The following is a 17,089-nucleotide window of genomic DNA, read 5'->3' on the forward strand; positions in this document are numbered from 1 at the left end:
GCTAATTTGAAGCTTTTGAGAATTCTCAAGGAAAAGGGTATATGTTGCTTTGTATTTTGTTTCTATTAGCTGGCACTATGTAGGAATCAAGTAAATAAGATTTGGGTAGTTGGGTAGTGTAGGAGAGAGGACAGAAACAATAGAGTTTGAGGAAGGAAGAGACACAGAGGGGCAGAAGAGAAAGGGAAAGATGAATAATGTTCACTTCAATTCATAATAGAGGTGCCAGGGATTTCTAAAATAAGGGGTTCTTGTACATCTGTTATGGGCTTTATCACCTATATTTTCCCATCAGATTCATCAACAACATGGAAGCAGAAAACCAAACAAATGTGGCAGAATTCCTCCTCCTGGGTCTCTCCGAGGATCCAGAACTGCAGTCCTTTATCTTTGGACTTTTCCTGACCATATACCTGATCACTCTGCTTGGAAATCTGCTTATCATCCTGGCCATCTGCTATGACTTCCACCTCCACACACCCATGTACTTCTTCCTCTCCCAACTCTCCTTCAATGACATCTGTTTCAGCACCACCACGGTCCTCAAGCTTCTTGTGAACATCCAAAGACAGAGCAAATCCATCAGTTACACTGACTGTCTCACTCAGGTGGGCTTCGTTCTATTTTTTGCAGGCTTGGAAAATTTTCTTCTTGCAGCAATGGCTTATGACTGTTATGTGGCCATCTGCCATCCACTGACGTACAGAGTCTTCATGAACCCACGCCTCTGTGGCCTGCTTATTCTACTCTCTCTGATCATTAGCATTGCAGATGCACTCCTCCACAGTCTGATGGTGTTACGACTGTCCTTCTGCACAGACCTGGAAATCCCTCATTTCTTCTGTGAACTTGCTCAGGTCATCAAGATTGCCTGTTCTGATACTCTCATCAATAACATCCTAGTATATTTAGTGACTAGCATATTGGGTGGTGTTCCTCTCCTTGGGATTGTTTTTTCTTACACTCAAATTGTCTCTTCCATTCTGAGAATACCATCAACTGGGGGAAAATATAAAGCCTTTTCTACCTGTGGATCTCATCTCTTGGTTGTTTCCTTATTCTATGGCACAGCCTTTGGTGTGTACATTAGTTCTGCAGTTACCCACTCTTCCAAAAAGACTGCAATAGCCTCAGTGATGTACACTGTGGTCCCTCCAATGTTGAACCCCTTTATCTATAGCCTGAGGAACAGGGACATGAATGAAGCCTTGAAGAAACTAATCTGAGGAACATTTCTATTTTTGCTATTGCATTGTCTGTCTTGGACTTGGCCCTTGAGAATGAGTCACATTACAAAAAAACCTGGGTGAATCTGAATGTCTGACTCTTCCTTCACCAAGTTCTTAAGCTGTAATGGTTAAATACCAAATAACAAGGATAATTCAAATGAGGTTTGAAAACTGACTTTGGTCTTCTCTAACATTGAGATTTTTGAAAGTTTATGTGAACTCCCTGCACTTGATTATTTGGTCATGTTCCACTGAAGTAGAACTTGAGTAAGGGATTCTTTCTATGTGATTTTGAGGGGAATGTTCTTAGGACAACTGTGAGTGGCAGAAAGAGGATAAGACCAGGGAAGGAATTAAACAAGGGTTTCATCATAGCCAAGAGACTAATCAGTTAGATTTCAGGTGCTTTTACTACAACAAAAAAATGTAATTATGTGCTGATATAGAGATGTTAATTCACGTAACTCTAGCAAAAATTTCCTTATGTACGTATATCAAATCATCATGTTGCTTACCTTACATATACAAAAAAAAATTTAAAGAAGTAGAGAGAAAAGTGTACCATTCTCTTTGTCTCTCAGGGTGAGGCAATCAGCCAATATGAATCTGCAAAGAAGGAATTTGTTAAATTAAGGTCATTTTGTTAATGGTTTCCTTTCCTACGCAAAATATTTTTAGTTTGAGGTAGTCTTACCCATTTATTTTTCTTTGCTGCCTTTGTTTTTGATGTCAATTCCAAAAATATCATTGCCAAAACCAATCTCAGAGAACTTACCCCCTACATTTTCTTCTAAGAGTTTTAGTTTCAGATTTTACATTTAAGTCTTAAATCCATTCTGAGTTGACTTTTGTGACAGGTGTAAGTTGGGGGTCCACTTTCATTCTTTTTTTATTTTTAATGTTTTATTGAGGCAACATTGGTATCTGACATTATATAAATTTCAGGTGTACATAATTATGTTTCAACTTCTTTATACATTCTTGAACTCTCAATATTTGAAAGAGTAAGTACCCATCTATGAAAGAAGTCAGTGGAGCTGCTGGGCTCCAGCCCATCAACCATTTCACACTTCAGGTCTTTTTGTGGTACATGGAAGACTATATCTTTTTTGAGTCTAATTCTTCTGTCACCAGATTATTCTAAAATGGCTAGATAACATAATGGCCAAATACATTTTAACTTGACATTGAAACTTGACTTTTCTTTTGTGTAGTTCTGTGTTGTTTGACAGATGATTTTCATTCTTACTTCAATCCCTTGTCTCAGGTTTCACATAAAAATAACCTGGGGCAGTGGTTAAAGTTTTAGTAACATTTTTGTTGATGACTCTCAGAAGATGGAAAAACTTAGAAGATGGATAATGCAGAGAAAGAATGGAATCAGGAAGGATGACTGTCATATATACAGAACTGGCTTCCACATGTTCCCATGATAACAACATGTCAATTTAATTCCAAAGTTGAGCCTACAGCAGGGCATGGAGCTTACCTTTCATACAGCAATTCAGTAACTGCTGAGACCAGTCACTGGTAAGCCATATCCCTTTGATTCAACACTAGTATCCATTATTCTTAGTTTTATTATCTATAAATTTGGCATAATTATATCATCTCCGTGGTTTCAGATAACTATGAGATGTTTTAACATTATCAGTAAGGAAGCATACAGTTATAACCAGAAAAAATTCCTATCTCTAATACAGTCAAACAATAAAGAGAGCTGTCTGTCATTACAAGCACCTCAGAGATAGAGCATCTACAAGAACAGGAGAGTTTGGCTCATTCATTTCCCCATGTGGTAGCTTAGTCCTAGGCATGGTTCTCAATTTCACAAGTTGGCGGCAGCATATATAGGTGTCAAACTTGATCAGGATGGCTAGAGACAAAAAACCATCCTTCCCTGGTTCAGATGATAATAGATCTTTTGATGGAGTCAACCAGAGGACGTCTATAGTGAGTGCAATTGTGGCCCTCAATACAATATGTCTACGTGTTAATCCCTCTAATTTGTGATTAACTTATATGATAAAAGGATGAATGTTAGTTATTTGGAAAAAGGATCTCTGCACAGAATGCACTTACCCTGGTTATTCTCCAGGGTGCAAGAATAATCACATGTATCCTTATAAAATAGATAGAAGTGAGAAAATATAAAGAAAAAGATGAGGCAATGTGACCATGGAGAGAGATATTGCATTGATGCAGGCAGTTTTTGACGTCCACTATTTCATTATTTTGTCCTACAAAACGAGCATTTTCGTAGAATTCTAATGCATCTTTTTATCACTCCTTTATGTTTCCCAAAACCGTGTATTAAGTGAATTTGCCTTAATATTAACTTTGTAAAAAGTTTAAAATTAGTAAATGAATTCTCACTGACATAAGCAATATGGCAGCAGACGATATTCCTAACCGCCCACCTTCCAGGAATACATTGACTATACAGGTACACAAAATCAATTCCCTGTGAGAGAAATCCAGAAACTGATTGAGTGACTCTTGCTTATCAGGAGACTGAAAAACTACCCACACCCCACAGGTAGGAAAAGCTGAGATACAGTCACACCACAAAACACCACTTCTGGTACAGCACAATAGAACCTGGTGAGAATCCAGTGCTCTCAGCTTATCCTTGGGGTGTGAAGGCTTTGGGCCACACATGTAGGGCCACAACTTTTATGGAAAACCTGAGGGACTGGCTTCAAAATCATGTAGCTGTGAGAGCCAACAGGGCTTGGCATTTGTGAGACCTCTAGTACCACAGAAAGCAAAAAGGCCACTTTTAAATGTATAGGCAAGCAGTTACTATGGCTCTTCCCCTAGGCTCAGACGAGAAGGAGGATGCAAAAACAAGGCTCCCACATTCTTCCTGGAAGGGTCTTGACTGAATACTTTCCCAACTGTTACCCAAGGGTTGACCTCTAAGCAGCCTGTCTCTGTGATCTGACCTAACTCCTCAGAAAGCCTGAAATGGTTTCTGGACACCACCAAAGGAGGCATGACACTTCCTGATTTCAAACTATATTACAAAGCTATAGTAATCAAAACTGTGTGGTACTGGCATAAAATCACACATAGACCAGTGGAACAGAATCAAGAGCCCAGAAATAAACCTTCATGTATACAGTCAGCTTATATTTGGAAAAAATAGCCAAGAGTACTCAAAAAGGATAGTCTCTTAATAAATGGTGTCAGAAATATTGCATAACCACATGCAGAAGAATCAAATTGGACACTATCTGACATCACTCACAAAAATTAACTTGAAATGAATCAACAACTTAAACATAAGACCTGAAGTCATGAAACTCCTAGAAGAAAATAACGGGGGAAAAACTTCTTGACATTGGTCTTAGCAGAAATTACACCAAAAAGACAAGTAAGAGTAACAAAAATTAGTGAGGGAGTATACATCAAACTAAAAACTTACACACAGCAAAATAAGCCATCAACAAACTGAAACTTCTACCTATTGATTGGGATAATTGCAAACCATTTATCTGATAAAAGGTTAATCTCCAAAATATATAAAGAACTCATAAACTCAATAAGAAACACATAAGCAGTGAAGTTAAAAATTGGGCTGAGCAGCAGAATAGACATTTTTATAAAGAAGACATACAAATGGCAACAGGTACATGAAAGCATGGTTAGCATCACTAATCACTATAGCATTACTATAAAGGGATATCACCTCGCATTTGTTAGAATGGCCCTCAACAAAAAGACAAGAGATAACAACTGTTGGCAAAGATGTGGGGAAAATGGAAGCCTGACACACGGTTAATGGGAATGTAAAATGGTATAGTCATTATGGAAAAAAAGTATGAATTTCCTCAAAAATATAAAACTATATTATAGTTTTTATATTTATATTACATATTTATTTAAAAAACATAAAACTAGAACTACCATATGATCCAGCATTCCCACTTCTGGAAATACACCTAAGGAGATGAAATCTTGGAGAGATATTTGTGCTCCAATGTTTATTGCAACATTATATACAATAGCCAAGACATGGGAACCTAAGTATCTTGCAACAAATGATTGGAAAAAGAAAATCTAGTATAGAGAGTGACATCAGAAACATGGTGGAGTGAGCTGTTCCCTTTGTTTCTCCCCCTCTGATTTACAACTCAGTGGACATTCACTGACCAATGGAGGGTAGCCACACAGCACAAGAGTATGCCTGAGAGACCCAAGCAACTATCCATCTGAAAGTGGATGGACTGGGTCCCTGGGTAGCAGTGCTGATAGGAGAGTGCTCCCCTACTCCCCGCTGGTAGGATTGAGCCAGATTGCAGGTCCTCTTGTAGCAGCTGGCGCTACTCTAAGAGGAGGCAGTGATGGCCCAGAATGCAGGTGAATACTATCCCAGCCCATGGGAGTCCACACCATGCTGCTGCATCCCCACTAGCTGGAATTCACCTTAGCATGATAGTAGGAGGAGGCAGTGGTAGTCCTGCACATGTGTGAATGTTTTCGTGGATCGTGAGAGTACCTGCTGTACCACCGATGTCCAACCAGTGGGAATGCACTATGGCACAACCATAAGAGGACTTTGAGGCAGTCCTACTTGAGTGCATGAATGATGTTCTGGCCTTCAGGAGTGCCTGCCATGCCACCACGGCCCCAACAAATGGCCCCAGCTCAGACTGCAAGAAAGGCCCTGCCCATCAAGCACAGTGGCTGGCTCAACTGTAAGCAGAGGTGGAGGCAGCCTGGTGCATGTGTGAATGCTATCCCAGACTGTGGGAACACCCCCGCTTACCCACACAACTTCCAGAGGATAGAGTGGGATGAGAAACACAGTGGTCGCAGGTGGAATCTGCCACTTGATACTACCACAAATGTGCCAGTAAAGGATTAGTTCATCTAATACCATTAAAAACTGCAGTAAAAATTCAGGGCAGAGGGAAATGGAAAATCTCCAGAAACAAACTCTGAATTCATAGAAATTTACAATCTAAATGACAGAGAATTCAAAGTAGCTGTCATAAAGCAACACAATAAGCTACAAAAAAACTCAGAATACAGTTCAATGAAGTCAGGGATAAAATTAATGAGAAGAAGGAACACTTAACTAAAGAGATTGAAACTATAAAAAATACCAAATAAACAGAAATTATGGATATGAAGAATGCATATAATGAGACAAAAAATAAATAGAATCCTTAAAAAATTGAGCTCATGTAATGGAGGAAAGAATTAGTGAGTTAGAGTATAGAAATAGAGAAATGATTCAGGTATAGGAAGAGAGAGAACTAAGATTTTTTAAAAATGAAGCAATTCTTCAAGAAATAGCTGGCTCATTTAACAAAAGCAACATAAGATTGTCAGTATTCCAGAAGGAGAAGGCAGGGAGACACAAGCAGAGAGCTTGTTCAAAGAAATTATAGCTGAGAACTTCCCAAACCTTGGGAAAGAACTAGACTTACAAATACATGAAGTCAACAGAACCCATAGTTACGTCAATTCAAAAAACCTTCTCAAAGGCGTATAAAAGTAAAAGTGGCAAACGTCAACAGGGAAAACATGTAAAAGACTTCAAGGTAAAAAAAGAAAATAATCTACAAAGGAACTCCCAACAGGCTTTCAGTGGATTTCCTGGCAGAAACATGACAGGCGAGGAGATAATGGAATGATATATTCAAAATACTGAAAGAAAAAAACTTACAGCCAAGAAGTCTATCCAGTGAAACTACCCTTCAACTATGATGGAGAAATAAAAGCTTTCTCAGATAAAGAAAAGCTGAGGGAGTTCATAGCCACTAGACCTCCCTCACAAGATATGGTAAAGAGAGCCCTCATACTGAAACAAAAAAGGAAAGCTTTGAACGAGGGCATAACTAGACAGACAAAATGAGAAAACTGTAGCTTTCTATCAGAACAGATTAGCAAGACTGAATTATAACATAAAAGGTTAAGTGAAGGAAAGCATAAAAAATAATCAGAAACACTTCAACTTAAGTCACAAACTCACAACACAAAACAGGATAATTTGTGACAGCAGCAATTCAGAAGGGGAAGAGGAAGGAGATGAAACCTGTTTAGGCTAAGGAGCTACGAGGCTATCAGAAAATAGACTCTCTCATCTATGAGATGTCTCATATATAAACATAACAATAATCACTAAAAAAATCAGAGCAGAGTCACAATTCATAAACAAAATAGAACTGAGAAAACCACCACAGAAAACTACCAAACTGAAGTTGCAATCAGAAACACAAGAGCGGAGAAGCCATGGAAATATATAACAACCAGAAAGCAAGAGACAAAATGGCAATATTTACTCCCATAGAACAATAATCACTCTAAATATAAATGGAATGAATCAAAAGACACAGAGTAGCTGGATAGATTAAAAAGGAAGACCCAAAAATATGCTGCCTCCAGGAAACAAATCTCAGCTCTAAAGACAAGCATAGGCTGAGAGTGAAGAGATGGAAGATGATGCTCCAAGCAAACAGCATAAAGAAGAAATCAGGTGTTCCCATAGTTATAACAGATGAAACAGACTTGAAGAAAAAGAAGACAATGAGAGAAAAAGAAGGGCAGTATATAATGATAAAAGAGACTTTTCACCAAGAGGACATAACATTATGAATATATATCCACCTAAAACAGGAGTCCCAAAATATATAAAGCAAATATTAACAGACCTAAAGAGAGAAATTAAAAGTAACACAATAATAATAGGAGACCTCAACACTCCATTTACATCAATGGATAGGTGGATGATCTGGATAGACAGAATGTCAACAAGGAAAGAATGGATTTAAATGAAACTCTTTATCAGATGAACTTAATAGATAGATGATAGATAGATAGATAGATAGATAGATAGATAGATAGATAGATAGATCGATCGATCGATCGATAGATAGATCATTCCACCCAAAGAAAACCAGAATACACATTCTTCTCAGGTGCTCATGGAACATTCTCAAAGATAGACAATACGTTAGGAAATGAGGCAACCCTCAACAAATTTAAGAAGATTGAACACATATCAAACAACTTTTCCAACCATAATGATATGAAATTAAAATCAACTACAAGAAAGAAGCTGGGAAAGTCACAACTATGTGGAGACTAAACAATATGCTACTGATCAACCATTGGATCAATGGAGAAATCTAAGGAGAAAGTAAAAAATATCTGGAGACAAATGAAAATAAAAATACAACATACCAGCTCTTATGGGATGTAGCAAAAGCAGTACTAAGAGGGAAATTCCTAGCAGTTCAGGCCCACCTCAACAAATAAGAAAAATATCAAATAAAAGATGAAAAAATAGTAGAAGAGATCAATGAAACTAAGACCTAGTTCTTTGAGAAGAAAAACAAAATTGACAATCCCCTACCCAAAATCAACAAGAAGAAAAAGAGAGAAGCATCAAATAAATAAAATTAGAAATGAAAGAAGAGAAATTACAACAGATACCACAGAAATACAAAGGACTATAAGAGAATATCATAAAAAACCATATGCCAACATTGAACAACCTAGAAGAAATTGTTGAATTCTCAGACACAGACAACCTCTCAAAGATGAATCAAGAAGAAATAGAGAATATGAATAGTCTAATCACAAGTAAAGAGATCAAAACAATAATCAAAAACCTGCCAAAAAACAAATATTCAGAACCAGATGGTTTCTCAGGAGAATTCTACTAAACATTCAAAGAAGATATACACCTAACTTTCTCAAACTATTGCAAAAAGTTGAACAAGTCAGAATGCTTCCTTGTGTATTCTCTGAGATCAGCATTACCCTGATACCAAAACCAGGCAAGGACAATGCAAAGAAGGAAAATTACAGGCCAATATGATTGATGAACATAGATGCAAAAAAATTTTGCAAACCAAATACAACAATACATTAAAAGAGTCAAACACCATGATGAAGTGAAATTTATACAAGGGACACAGGGACAGTTCAAAATCTGTAAATCAATCAATGTGATACACCACATTAACAAAATGAAGAATAAAAATCCTATAATCATCTCAGATGCAGAGAAATCATTTGGCAAGATCCAACATCCATTTACGATAAAAACTCTCAATAAAATGGGTATAGAAGGAAAGTACACCAGCATAATAAAGGTCATATGTGACAAATCCACAGTGAAGATCAGACTTAATTGTGAAATATTGAAAGCCATCACTCTGAGAACAAGAACAAGACAAGGATGCCCACTCTCACCACTCCTATTCAACATAGTACTGGAAGTTTTGTCCCAAGCAATCAGACAAGAAAAAAATAAAAGTTATTCAAATAGGAAAGGAATAACAGAAACTCCCACTGGTTGTGGATAACATGATTCTATATATAGAAAACCCTAAAGCATCCATCAGAAAATTACTAGAAATAATAAAAAACTACAGCAAAGTTGCAGGGTACAAAACCAACTTACAAAAATCAGTTGCATTTATACTCTAATAACGAACTAGCAGATAGAGAAGTCAAGAATACAATCTCATTTAAAATTGCAGCAAAAAGAATAAAATATCTAGGATTAAATTTAACCAAAGATGTTAAAGACCAGTACACTGAAAACAAGACATTATTGAAAGAAATTGAAGAAAATATGAAGAAACGGAAAGATATTCCATGCTCACTGACTGGAAGAATAAACATAGTTAAAATGCCCATATCATTAACACAGTCTGCAGATTCAATGCAACCCTAATCAGAATCCCACTGACGTTCTTACAGAAACAGAACAAAGAATCCTAAAATTCATGTGGGACAAAATGGACCCCGAATAGCCAACTAAATCCTGAGAAAAAAGAATAAAGCTGGAGGCACTACAATCTCTGACTTGAAAATATACTACAAAGCTATTGTAATCAAAACAGCATGATACTGGCACAAAAACAGACATAAAGCTCAATGTAACAGAACTGAAATCCCAGAAATAAAACCACACATCTATGAGCAGCTAATCTTTGACAAAAGAGCCAAGAATATACAACAGAGAAAGGAAAGTCTCTTCAATAGACATGTTGGTAAAACTGGACAACCACTTGCAAAAGAATGAAAGCAGACCATTATCTTGCACCATACACAAAAACTAACTCAAAATGGGTTAAGGACTTGAATGTAAGACCTGAAACTATAAAACTCCTAGAATAAAATGTATACAATATGCACTTTAACCTCACTTTTAGCAGTATATTTCTGAATACCATGTCTACTCTGGCAAGGGGAAAAAAAGAAAAAAAAATTAACAAATGGGATTACATCAGAATAGAAAGCTTCTGAAAGGCAAAGTAAACTATGAACAAAATGAGAGGAAAACCCACCAACTGGTAGAAAATATTTGCAAATAATATATCTGATGAGGGGTTAATTTCTAAAATATATAGAGAACTCATACAACTCAACAACAAACAAATAACCTGATCTCAAAATGGGCAGGGGCTATGAACATACATTTTTCCAAAGAAGATATACAGATACCCAATAGGCACATGAAAAGATGTTCCACATCACTAATTACTAGGGAAATGTGAATCTAAACTACAATGAGATATCACCTATCACCTGACAGACTGTTTATAATTAATAAGACAAAAAATAACAAATGTTGGAGAGGATATGGAGACCAGAGAATCCTCATGTACTGCTGGTGGGAAGGTGAACTAGTGCAATCACTATGGAAAACAGTTTGGAGATTTCGCCAAAAGTTAAAAATAATAACCATATGATCCAGCTATCCTACTACTGGATATTTATCCAAGGAACATGAAAATCAACAATTCAAAGATATTTATGTTCATCGCAGCATTATTCACAATAGCCATGACATAGAAGCAATCCAAGTGCCCTTCAGCTGATGAATGGATAAAAATGATGCATTATATGTATGCAACGGAATACTACTCAGACATAAAAAGGACGAAATTGTCTCCTTTGCAACAGCATGGATGGTCCTTGAGAGTATGATATTAAGCAAAATAAGCCTGACAGAGAAAGAGAAGCTCTGCATGATTTGTGGAAAATAAATACATGGATAAAAGGAACAGATTAGTGCTTACCAGAGGGGAAGGGGGTTAGAGAATGGTTGAAAGGAATAAAGGGGCATATATGCATGTTGATGGATAAAAATTAGACTATTGATTGGCCATCCCGGTGGTGTATTGGTTATGTCTGCATGCTCTGCTTTCATGGCCTGGGGTTTGCTGGCTTGGATCCTGGGCTGGGACCTATACACCGCTCACCACGCCAAGCTGTTGTGGCATCCCATATACATAAACAGAGGAAGAGTAGCACAGATGTTAGCTCAGGGACAATCTTCCTCACCAAAAATAAATTAGACTATTGGTGATGATCATGAAGTAGTCTATACAGAAACTGATGAATAATAATGTACACCTGAAATTACACAATGTTATAAACCATTATGGCCTCAATAAAATAATTGAAAAAATATGGTATAGATAGATAGATAGATGATAGATAGATAGATAGATAGATAGATATAGATATAGATAGATAGATAGAGATATATATGGAATAATATAGAGAGAATATTATTCAATCATAAAAAGAAGGAAATCCTGCAATTTGAGACAACCAGGATGGACCTTGAGGGCATTAAGTTAAGCAAAATAAGTCAGATCGAGAAAGACAAATACCATATGATCTCCTTTATATGTGGAGTCTAAAACAAACAGAAAATAAACTGACCTCATACATACAGAGAACAGATTGGTGGTTGTCATAGGTGGGGAGTGGGGGTGGGCAAAATGGGTGAAGGGAGTCAAAAGTTACATACTTCCAGATATGAAATACATGTCATGGTGATATAATGTACAGCATGGTGACTATAGTTAATACTGCATTGAATATTTGAAAGTTGCTAAGAGTGTAAATTTTAGAGTTCTCATCACAAGAGAAAGTTTGTAATTATATATACTATGTATGGTGACAGATGTTAACTTGACTTATAGTGATCATTTTCCAATCTATACAAATATTGAATTATTGTGCTGTACACCTGAAACTAATATAGTGCTATGTGTAAAGTATACCTTAATTTAATGAAAAAACATAAAAATAGAATTACTATATGATCCTGCTATCTCACTTTTGAGTATATGTGCAGAGGAAACAATATAAGTATTCTGAAGTGATATCTGCTGTCATACGTTCATTTCAGCATTGTACATAATAGCCAAGATAAAGAAACAACTTAATTGTCCATTGATGGATGCATGGGTAAAAAAAATTTGGTATATATATAGGAAAAAAAACCTATTATTTAGCCACACATACACAACACACTATTATTTAGCCACAAAAAAAGGAAATTCTACTATTTGTTAAAACATAAATGAACTCAGAGGACATTATTCTATAAAACAAGCCCAACAGAAAAGAACAAATACTATACAGTATCACTTAAATGCAGAATTTAACAAGAAAGAAAAAGTCAAACTCATAGAAACAGTGAGTAGAATGGTGGTCGATACGTGCTGAGGGCTTGGGGTAACGGAGAGATATTGGTCAAATGGTACAAACTTTAAGTTACAAGATGACCAAGTTCTGAGGATCTAATGTACAGCCTGGTGAATGTACTTACTAAAACCCTATTGTATACTTGAAATTTGTGAAGACGGTATATCTTAAGGGTTCTAACTAAAATAAGTAGAAACTATGTGAGGTGATTGATGTGTTAATTAATTTGATTTGCTAATCATTTCACAATGGATACATATATAAAACCATCACATTTTACACTTTAAAAATATACTTTTATGTCTCAATAAAGCTGGGAAAATACAAATAAAATATTTTTAAAACTTCAAATGTTACTATTTTTTAATGTTACCACATATAGTATAAAAATAGAGAGCATTGAAAGTAAATAAATAACTTCTAAACCCAAAAACATGATTGAATCTCAGAAGAACAATGATTGGAATAACAACCAAGACAAAGAATTTATTCATTAATTTCAAACTTTAGCAAGGTGGAAAGGAAGCCAACTTACTTAGTAAATTATACAGAGATATATATCACGGTCATAGAGAGATGCATCAGAGTTTTAAGATAATGACAGTCTTATAAGACAAGAATGATCAAATACTGGCTAAATCAATCCAACTTCTGCCTACATAGCTACAGTGTCTCTTCCTTTTCTCTGTATATTCTTCACTTCTGTCTATCTTAAAGGTGTAGATGTGATTACATTTGGGACTCACCCAGATAATATGGAATAAGCTCCCCTGTAAATATCTTTTTCCAAATCAGCACAATCATCCTCTTCTCATAAGTTAATACTGATAAGTCAGGAAGATGTGAGTATGGACATATTTTGAGGGCCAACATTCAACTCACTATGGAGATGCCGTTGATTGCATGGAAATATATATTAACAACTTAGTCAGGTAAAGGCAGTCAGATTTCTATCTCTGGGCATGATGTCTGAGTACAACACCTGCATTTGCTGCCACAACCTGGTGACCCTGACAAGAACCAGTCCTAAGACAAAGACTCTTCATGGAAAACTGAATGAATCCCTACTCTTTCTGTACATTTCTTATGTCTGAAGTCCCCGTAATAAAAGATAACTTTTACTATTTGGTCATCCTAAATGTGGAGTTTCTTCTTATTAGAACTGAAGACTTTCTCATGGATGAAGTCAGTTGTATCATAATCCTCTCATACTAGTGATATAATCTAATTATGCCAATTTTATAGATAATGAAACTGAGTATGGTGGATGCTAATGTTGCCTCAGAAGGATATGGTTTAACAGTGACTGGTCTCACTAATTACTAAATTAGAAAATGAAGGGTCAGCTCCCTGTCCCCACAGTAAGTCTAATTCTGGGATGCAACTGACATGGCTCTATCATGGGATCAGGTGGAAGCTAATCTCTAGATTTTCCCACAGTCTTGTTTCAATTTTTTCCCTGCCCTATACACCTCCTACAACTTTTATTCTACTGAAATCCTTTAAAATCACCACTAAAACTATAACTCCTACATCAGTCTCTGCTTCTAAGGAACCTGACCAAAGAAATTCAATTTAGAGAATTGAAATCACTGGTTAAACATCATAGAACCAGAATAACAACAAAGTCATGATTCAAAGGCAAAGATGAAATACTCTTAGCCATTGTGTCATTTACTCATTTGAGAAGAACTTGCAGATGGAAGAATTAAATATCCTGACCCACCCAGGATTTCTGTCACTTTGACTCATTCTAGAAACCCCAGTTCAAATTTGATGTCATATTCACAAAAAGAAGGTCGGTTTCCAATGAGTTTCCTCAAGATGTCTTTCATGTTCCTGTTTGTCAGGCTGTAGATAACAGGATTCATCATTTGAGGAACCTCAATGTACATCACTGAAGCCACTGCAGTCTTCCTGGAACTGTCAGTAAATGCAGAACTAGCGTACACTCTAAAAACTGTCCCATAGAGCCAAAAAACAACTGAAAGATGAGACCCACAGGTAGAAAACACTTCAAGCTTTCCCCTTGCTGTGAAAATTCTCAAAATGGAGAAGACAATTTGAGTGTAAGAGAAAATGATCTCAAAGAGAGGCATGCCCTCAAATAGGCTAGCCATAGAACACATCAGGATGTTATTGATGAGTGTATCAGAACAGGCAAGCTTGAGGAACTGAGCAAGTTCACAGAAGAAATGAGCAATTTCCAGGCCCATGAAGAAGGATAGGTGCAACAGCACCAGACTGTGGAACAAGGCATCCACAATGCTAAGAAACGGAGAGAGTAGAATCAGCAGCCCACGGAGTTGGGGGTTCATGATGACCGTGTACATCAGTGGGTCACAAATGGCCACAGAGCTGTCATAAGCCATTACTGCAAGGAGAAAATTCTCAAAGAAACCAAGACAAATCCAATCTGGGTGAGGCAACCCACATAAGTGATGCTTTGTTTCTGTGTTTTTATGTTCACAAGCATCTTTTGGATTGTGGTTGTACTTACACAGATGTCAGTAAAAGACAGATTAGAGAGAAAGAAATGCATGGGAGTGTGGAGGTGGGAGTCACAGCTGACAGCCAGAATAACGAGCAGATTTCCTAAGACAGTGACCAGATACATGGACAGGAACAGGCTGAAGATGAAGGGCTGCAGTTCTGGATCATCTATCAACCCCAGGAAAAGGAATTCCGGGGCATCTGTATTTCTAGGTTACACGTTGTTGATGAATCTGTTGGAAAAGATGGAATAAAATAAATAAACAAAATGAATGCTCCCTGGCTAAGCAGCAGAAACATCAATTGGGAACTTGTTGTAAATGAATAATGGTGGTACCACTCCAGACTTACTGTTAATAAAATCTGGTGTAAGGAGTGGGATGAGCAATCTAAGTTTTAATAAGCCTTCCAGGTGCATTTGACATGTACTAAAGTTTGAGAACCAGTTCTTCAAATAAAGAAGAGAAATGCTGTACAGTTTGAATTAAAAAAATATTCAAATCTTTCCTTCTGCTAATTTCTCCTTCCATCATCATCTCTTTCTCTTCCTCTTCCCTCCACTTCCTTTTTCAGCTCTTCTTTTTATTGATTGCCAACTCTATTTCCCATCTGTGTGTCAAGTGCTAAACTGAAACAAAGAACAAGATGCGATATTTCCTTCAGAAATAACCCTTGCTTTCAAAACAAAAAGAAAGACAAGAATGAAGTTATCCAATGTCTCTTCTAGAGTATCATCCCCAAACTTTAGCATGCCTCAGGATCATCTGATGACTTGTGAAATTACGGATGAGTTAGGTGATACCATTGCTCCATCTATCCATGGAGAAACTTAGGTCAATTGAGATTACATCATGGACATGAAGTACATGGTTAGTTCATGGCAAAGGCTGGAGCTGAGATCAGATCATCTGACTGCTGAATTGACTCATTTGACTACTCTCTGTTAATGCCTCTGGGATAGTAGAGAACTAGCATTCACAAATCATCACTGCTATTTCATAATCCCCATTTAAAATGGAAATATTTCATCCTGAACAATGCCCCAAGTCTTTTCAATTCCCTAAAAAGTATATCCACCTTTACCCATGAAGTGTTGTGTGGCAGACGCATGGCATTCATCCATTTATATGCTCTGCACCTGAGCAACGATTATAAAATGTTACCTATAAACTTGAAGTTCATAAGTCTCTCCCATGGATGTACTATCCAGCTACATTAGCAATGGATTTCAAGATAACTGGAAAACTATGTCAATGAAATCTCTGTTTCTTCCCAAGGGAATTTCATCCCCTAGGGTGACAGGTTGCTTATCATCTAAAAAAATAGCTAAATGAGAGAAAGAATGACATGCATTGGCTTTTAAGAAAACAGATGAAAATAGCTTCAATTTTTGGTCCTTGGAAGATAGAGACTTCAAAATAAGACAGACTTATATGATACTTTTAAGATAATCAAGTGTCTTAATAGGATTGTCTCTGTAAAGCATTCTCTCAAGGGGTAGAAAGAAGTGAACATGACAGTCTTTATCATCTAGTGTATTAGTTAGACTCAAACATTCTGAATTTAATCCAGACCAGGGCTTCTTTTGTGAAGGGATGAAATTGTTCACCTGTATGAAAATCCCATTTCTATAAGGGAACTGTCATAAAAACTCATGGGATGTTGCAATGATGAGAAATGAATGGAGGAAAAGCATCTGCCACAACACTTCACATCTGGGACCCTCATACTGACATTTCCTATTGTGTTTTTTTTCCCCTGCTGAACAACATCTCCTGGCATGTTTCACTGCTCAGAAGGAAGTAATGTGGTGGAGCAAGTTGAGGAAAGAATACAGAAAGAGAGAACACCCTTAGATAGTACCTGGAAATTTCAGGGAAGAGATTCTGAGA

At 36.8% G+C, this 17,089-nt stretch overlaps 1 protein-coding gene and 1 pseudogene across 1 annotated transcript; one reads left to right on the plus strand and one right to left on the minus strand.

Annotated features, from left to right (window-relative positions):
• Window positions 1-305: 305 nt before the first annotated feature.
• On the plus strand, window positions 306-1,226 carry LOC103542846 (olfactory receptor 7G3-like). The gene has a single exon (XM_008509781.2). The coding sequence runs from the start codon at window positions 309-311 to the stop codon at window positions 1,224-1,226; it is 918 nt and encodes a 305-aa protein (XP_008508003.1). The 5' UTR covers window positions 306-308.
• Window positions 1,227-14,452: 13,226 nt separating this feature from the next.
• On the minus strand, window positions 14,453-15,411 carry LOC103542848 (olfactory receptor 7G2-like; annotated as a pseudogene).
• Window positions 15,412-17,089: the final 1,678 nt, after the last annotated feature.

The sequence above is a fragment of the Equus przewalskii genome, chromosome 6 (genome assembly GCF_037783145.1).
Source record: "Equus przewalskii isolate Varuska chromosome 6, EquPr2, whole genome shotgun sequence".
Lineage (NCBI taxonomy): Eukaryota > Metazoa > Chordata > Mammalia > Perissodactyla > Equidae > Equus > Equus przewalskii.